This window comes from Maniola hyperantus, chromosome 8 (assembly GCF_902806685.2).
Source record: "Maniola hyperantus chromosome 8, iAphHyp1.2, whole genome shotgun sequence".
In the NCBI taxonomy this organism is placed as follows: domain Eukaryota; kingdom Metazoa; phylum Arthropoda; class Insecta; order Lepidoptera; family Nymphalidae; genus Maniola; species Maniola hyperantus.
This window is the reverse complement of record NC_048543.1, coordinates 2,267,486-2,274,265: the sequence shown is the minus strand read 5'-3', so window position 1 is coordinate 2,274,265 and position 6,780 is coordinate 2,267,486. Positions and strand designations below refer to the sequence as shown.

At 35.8% G+C, this 6,780-nt stretch overlaps 1 protein-coding gene across 5 annotated transcripts in view; it reads right to left on the bottom strand.

Moving 5' to 3' along the window:
- bru3 (bruno 3) overlaps positions 1–6,780 on the bottom strand; it is a 312,519-nt gene that overhangs the window by 18,576 nt on the left and 287,163 nt on the right. For 2 of the 5 annotated variants that reach the window (XM_069500314.1, XM_069500318.1), the window contains exons 7-11: positions 5,950–6,171; positions 5,389–5,478; positions 2,750–2,827; positions 765–941; positions 110–276 (exon numbers count right to left, since the gene is read on the bottom strand). In XM_069500314.1, coding sequence (XP_069356415.1) covers positions 149–276; positions 765–941; positions 2,750–2,827; positions 5,389–5,478; positions 5,950–6,171 — 695 coding nt within the window. In that variant the 3' untranslated portion in view covers positions 110–148. The remainder of the gene's footprint in view (positions 1–109; positions 277–764; positions 942–2,749; positions 2,828–5,388; positions 5,479–5,949; positions 6,172–6,780) is intronic. The other 3 variants (XM_069500315.1, XM_069500316.1, XM_069500317.1) reach the window with 3 other exon arrangements.

The following is a 6,780-nucleotide window of genomic DNA, read 5'->3' as shown; positions in this document are numbered from 1 at the left end:
ATTGGTGAAATCGGTTCAGCTGTTCTCGAGATTTGCGATCAGCAACACATTCAGCGATTCATTTTATATATACAGATTACCTATATTGGTAATTGTGGTAAAATGCTACCTTGGGCATGTTGTGCGCGCGCGGGGACGGCGTCATGGGTTAGTAAGGCCGGTTGGCATCCTTGGGCCGCTTCAGCTGCACCTTTAGCCGCTTCATGCCGATTTGAAATCCGTTCATCGCCTGGATGGCCGCCTGGGCCGACGTCGGGTTGTCGAATGACACAAAGCCTGTCAAATAACAAGAAAATATTAGCTAATGCTCACGACACGACTTCGTCCGCGTGGATTTAGTTTTTATCCACGCTTCGATTTTCTGGAATAAATAGTGGTCTATATTCATCTGTAACTATCATGTCAGCTCTCTCTGAACCATATTTTGTCAAGATCTATGACTGAGAATAAAATATAAAGACTCACAGAATATTTGGTACAAAACATTACATTGGAATAGAACAAGATTGCAATAGAATATAAGTGTTTTGTAGAAAAATAAGAAATTTAAAATCTAAACTGAAAATCAAATTAATTATTTTGAATGTTTTGTAAACATTTATTAGATCGAAATGCAATAATTTTGATAAAAACGATTTTTAGATGGTTGAATAAGAGATAATAAGTATTATTTATAATGGATTTGAAGAACTAACAATCATATTATACTGATCTGAAACTATGCAAAGTATTCTTATAGCGAAAATTGTAATAATCGATCCTACCAAAACATTTGCTCTGGTTAGTGGCCCGATCAATGAAGACCTTGCTACTGATCACGTTCCCGAACGGCAGGAACATCTGCATAAGCTCCGCGTCACCGAACTCCTGCGGTAAGTGGTAAATGAAGAGGTTGCAGCCCTCGGGGCCCGAGATAGAGCAGCCTGGAAACACGAGAAAATCTTTAAAGAACTCACAAATCTGCTCTTAAACACCAACATTCTGATTAATACTAATAAAACTATTACAGTACTACCAGTCTACCACTTTTATAAATTACGCCAATGCACATAATTCTTATTTCTAATGGCGGCAAAATCTCAGCCAATCATAAAGCACGTCCGTCCGCTATTGGTTGTTGCCTATGCGCCATATTTTGTATTTTGAGCTAGATAGCACGAGTCACTGTTGTTCTGGTTTCAAAGTCTTAACACGCCAAGCAAAAAGGTCTGTATTTCATTGGCTTTAATCGGCGTTAGGTTGCGCAAACGAATTTTGCCGATGTGATTTATAAAACTGGTAGTACTGTACTTTAAGATAGTTAAAATTTCAACCTTCAACAAAATAGTTTCGAAAAAGATACAGAAGTATTACAAAATATACAGAACACACACACGAATAAAGCAGTAGCCTGTACATAGAGACAATGATACAGTGAAAGAATAAAATGTGAAATGGTTAGATTATTTGAACGACCATTGCAAAGCTTTCTATGAAACTGTACAAGTCGTGCTATGCTCCCAATAAACACTCAAACTCCCAATAACACTCAAACTATAAATATAGAATATGGCACGGAAACTGTTTTCCAAGAAAGAATAATAGTTATATTTTAAACACACAAGAAAATGCTTAAAGTGCATCTAATAATAATGGACCAAGAAGTACCTATTCGAAGAAAAGTTGAAACCTTTGATTCTACCTACCTAATTTATTTTACGTCGCGTCGTTGGACGTAACATGTAGGACTAACACCGGAATCGTATATTCACTGTAATCTGCCGATAAGTTACCTAGCAACGTGTTATTGTCAAATCAGACCATAGAATTTTTGACAATATAACAACGTAGCTAAGTAACTTATGCACACATTGCAGATAAATTAAATATAGGAACCCAATGTTAATCACTTTCACTGTAAGTCACTTTAGAAAGAAACAAAAACAATTTTAATGTAAGTACTCGTTTAATTTTTTATTTATTTAATTTTTAACCAATAGCTGTGCAGTAAAATGTGTTTAAGGATCCAATTTGCTATGGTTTTTCTTACTGGAAAACAGTTAAGTACCGGATATTACCGAAGTCGTTGAAGAGAAATGATGGCTTATTTGAGGGCGGTTCGCTAAGTTGGCAATTTCGCACTTAATTGGATTAGTGGTTTCCTCTTTGAGAATTTAAGACTATTGATTTTGAATTAAAATATTCGTTAGGGTCTTACCAAACTTGATAATTGTAGCATCTCAGATAATTATCGATTTTGCGGTTGTATCGATATTGTGTTTTATTGAGTTTCAGCCGCTCCACCGAGTTTTAAATTGAGAAAATTACTAAAAGTATCGTGTGTAGTTCTCTAAGTTACGGTGGAATCAGAAAAGAAAACAAGCATTTTCTTAAAATCATTTGCTGCCGAGGAAGAGGAAGGTTTGGCTGTCCGTCAACTCATCTTAAACATTTAGTTCTTGAGGCTAGACATTCAATTATTGGCAAATGATTTTGGTGGGACGTTCTTTAATATTTTTTCTTTTTTGTGGGTAGGTACTTGAAGATTACTTGTTTTGTTTTGTACTTGTATTTTTTAGCAAGCACATGAGCAGGCGGGACGCCTCATGTTATACGATTCCATTTGCCCAGAACCATCTGGAGCACCAGAGAGACCGTCTAGAGTACAGAGTGTATTGTTTGTTTCCTGGTCCCGTTTTTCGTAGAAGCGAAGAGAGATAGTCCAGTAGCGAGAAACTGATTTAGATCGCCAGCTCGAGGCGCCACTTACCTTCTCTCTGCGCCGGCGCTATGGTGGACATCGGCGGAGGGATCGGCTGCGGATACTGCCCATATACCGCTGGGTAAGCTGTCGAACATTAATTTGCACATTTTTCACAATGAACATTGAACATCTATTATATTGCGTGTACGACATGCATTACTAGGTCACCGATGTAATTAGACATCCTTTCAAAATTATTATGAATGATTGGCGGAGAAAGTTAACAAAATTTCAGACAAGGGTGTCAGAGGCCCTGTTAATGCTAGCTTTGCTTTGATACAATGAACCAGTTATGTAGTGGTTCAACAAAGATAGGATCGTATTTATAATACAAGGACTTGCAAGCCCTGTATAACCTCTGCTATAAAAAGAATAGATTTACAAATTAATTTGATGCTCAATAAAATGTCGTTGCACCTAGACAAACTAAAAGCGTTGGTCGGTCAAAACTTCGATGGTTGGATGGGATAAACCGTTGATGCCAGAGGAATCTGTTTTATAGCTCTATGGTATAAACCAAGACGCAAAGCGAATTGATATAAAAAGTTGTAAAACGAATGCAAGTGATTGAGTCCCTTGGATAAATTTTCTAGACCGACTGCTAATGGCATAAATGGCAGTAACGGCGATGATGATGATGATGATGATGTCTAATTACATGTTTTGCGTTGTACACAAAATTACATTCATAATCAAAGCTTACAAAATCGATATGTAATTGTAATCTTATGGTTGGCTGTATACTTGTTTCAAATATTATAATTTATAACAAAAAAAATGATGGATAAATAAAATTAAGTACACACATTTTGAATATTACAAAATAAAGGCTGACCTTTACCATACTGTAGCAAACTTAGTTTTACCGTTGAAAGTAAGTTCTCGATGTTTCAATTATTTTACTTCAATTTCCTCAAAAAAAGAAGACAAATGCCATTCAATATACATAAACAAACATACAATAAAACATCACAACAACAACTGGGTCTACACATACAAAAATATCGATAGCTTGATGGGACATTACCAAATAAAAATAAATTAATACCTACTGCCATACTGTGATACGACATTAATATTGTTATTTACTTTATTGAGTCTTTATTTCAGAGATTTTTACTTTAGATCGTAATACCCTTTGAGTAAAGCAATCATGTGAATTTTTCTATTTTAAAATCCTTTTAAGCAACTAAAACATTTTATAATTTAGTATAAAATAATACAGGTTTTATGAAGCTTAAGAAAGTACTAAATAGGTACTTTAATAAATATATTTGTGCACAATTACAAGTATATTTTAATAAACACTTAACTTTAAGAATACGGCTATAAATTCTGTAAAACTTAAGAGAATAAAAGTACCGAATTCGCAATATTTTGTTCAATTTGTCAGCTGTCAGATGGGGATTTGCGTTTGTTTCGAAACTTTTTCAAGAACACCTGGCTTGTTTAAGATTTTCAATTTTATTGTAAAATATCCTTTAAATTTATGTTGTAGGTACCTAATTAAGTTACAGATTTAGCTTTAAGACTCTACTTAGCGAAAACTGGAATTCTTAGAGTCCTATATTGTACCTAACTACAGCAGAAACTTTCTTCAGAAAAGTTCTTTTGTTTGGTCACAAATTGAGATCACCAAATGGATGAACAATTAAAGGACAGAGTTGGACACAGGGTTATTGCCAGTGAAGTGAAGATTTTTAAAGCTTAATAAAATTATTGCTATCCCATTATCTAAATTGTCAATAGTTTTCCTTTAGTCTGAGGATTATCTCATTTTATTATCACGTAGATCATACATATTATCTAAATGCATACTTATAAAACAATTGAGTATTTTGGTGATGAAGAAATTAATATTGCCTTGAGTGTAAATCTTTTGTTATGTGAATTAAAATATTTTAAGGCATATTGGTTTAGGTGCATATCTGATGAATCTGCCACGCATACTGTAGGTAACGTAGAACAACATTGAAAATAGTAAAAAAGGTGACTAACTAATATATTAAGTAACTGTTTTAATTATAATAAGTAACTGTAAACCGACTGTTTGATAGTCAAGTCAGAGGATGTAGTGTAGCTTTTCAAGTTAAAGTTAACTTATATTCAGGGCTCTGCGGGGATTGTTAGTACTTACACCACGACAATGTATTTTTTTGCGCACATTACTTTTACTTATTTAGATTTATTTATATTTTGTGAACTCGGCATGCATCCAGCCATTTCTGCCTTAAGTCGCAAACTGTAAACTTAATTCTGATATCGTGATTTTTACTCAATTGGGTATTTGACTACATCAAAAATAAATTATTTCTGAGTGATTATAAATAGAGGATCTTCCAAAACACGTAAAATACACGTGCTTTGTTAGTTTTTAGTGTAATTTAAATTATCGATTGAACTAAAAAAGTACGTCATTTTGATGTGACCTCACATTCCAGTGTTTCATAGAATCTCGCATACTAAGCGCGCGTTTTGACGTTCGATAAAAAGTTACTGATTTGACTACTCAGTTATTAAATACCGTATTACTTAGTGAACAAAATTACACTCAAGGTTGTCTGACACACATTCAAATACGGAATACACATTTTGTCTAGTACAAGGAAGGCGGCGGTACAAGCAGACGTGTACGCGCTACTCACCGACTCCGGGGAACGGCTGCATGCCGGGGTAGGCAGCGTGCTGCAGCGCCGCCTCGCCGTTGGGGATGCCCTGCGCCGTCACCGGGACCGCTGGAATATTTTATTTTATTTTTTATTTTGTTTATTTGAAAATAATCAACAGCGTAATTACATAATTATTATTTAAATCTAAATCTAGTTTTAACAGAAGGCCACAAGAGATTACTTAAAATTATAATGAAAACTATTTTAACAGAATAGATTTAGAATAAATGTATATCTACAATAATAAAATTACAACAGTGTGTGTGTATGCTTGTGTGTGTGTGTGTGTGTGTGACTGTGTGTGTGTGTGGTGTGTGTGCGTGTGTGTAAGTGGGAGTGTGTGATTGCATGCATATTTAGATGTTAGCTATTTTTTTTGCGATTCATGGTTTCTTATTTCCTTCTTAAATTTATTATTAGATAGGTAAAATAAGTCAAACTCAGCGTATACTATATACAATATACCATTATAGGGTTTACTATCATGTTGGCGAGACACACAGTTTAGATTGAGTGTGAGCAGGGGTCAGTACTCACGTCCAGTGAACGTCTGGTGGATGCCGTTGGTGTAGACGGCCTCCTGCGGCGGCGGCTGTCCGTTGGCGGTCTGAGCCGCCATGTTGAACCCCGGCATGGTGGGCGAGGGCAGCGACGGCAGAGCGCCGTTCAGCGGCTGAGCGCCTGTGCCTATCGCCAGCCCGGTAAAGTTGTCTATATCCCCAAAAGTATATTTTAAATAATCAATCGGGTGATCGGAATCTGATGACAAGCAAATAGGTTTAATGACAAAAGATATACTGGTGACGGTTTAACATCTACATCGTGGGCAAAATAAAAAATTAGATACAATAAGGTATCGCAGACGTCGAAACATTTCTACGTTCAAAGTAGTAATATGCCTTAATTTTTTTCAACTTTGAAATGTTTGAATGGTGCAACTTTGACAACTGAGTGAAGTATAACCCCCCCAATTATGTAAGAAAAAACGTATTCATCGTTATCGTAATCGTCAAAAAATTCTGCCATTTGATTGGTTGATTCGCTGTTTACATTTTTTCACAGCCAAATGCCAATCAAAACTTGTAAGGAGAGCAACCCTGACGGCTAACTTCACGTTTCGGCATTAAAGCTGGAGCAGGATGAAGTGGGGAAGCCAACTTCACTGCGTTCTAGGGACAAGGTGCGAATCGGACGTGCGTTGATTATTGTAAAACGAAATAAAAATAATATTGTGCTACCCAGTGATTTTTCTTTCATTGTTTCCACTTCTGATATGAATTTTCCTTAAATCCAAAAGGCAGAATTTGTTGACGATTACGATAACGACGAATATGTTTCTCTTACACAATTGGGGGGCTGATTAAGGAC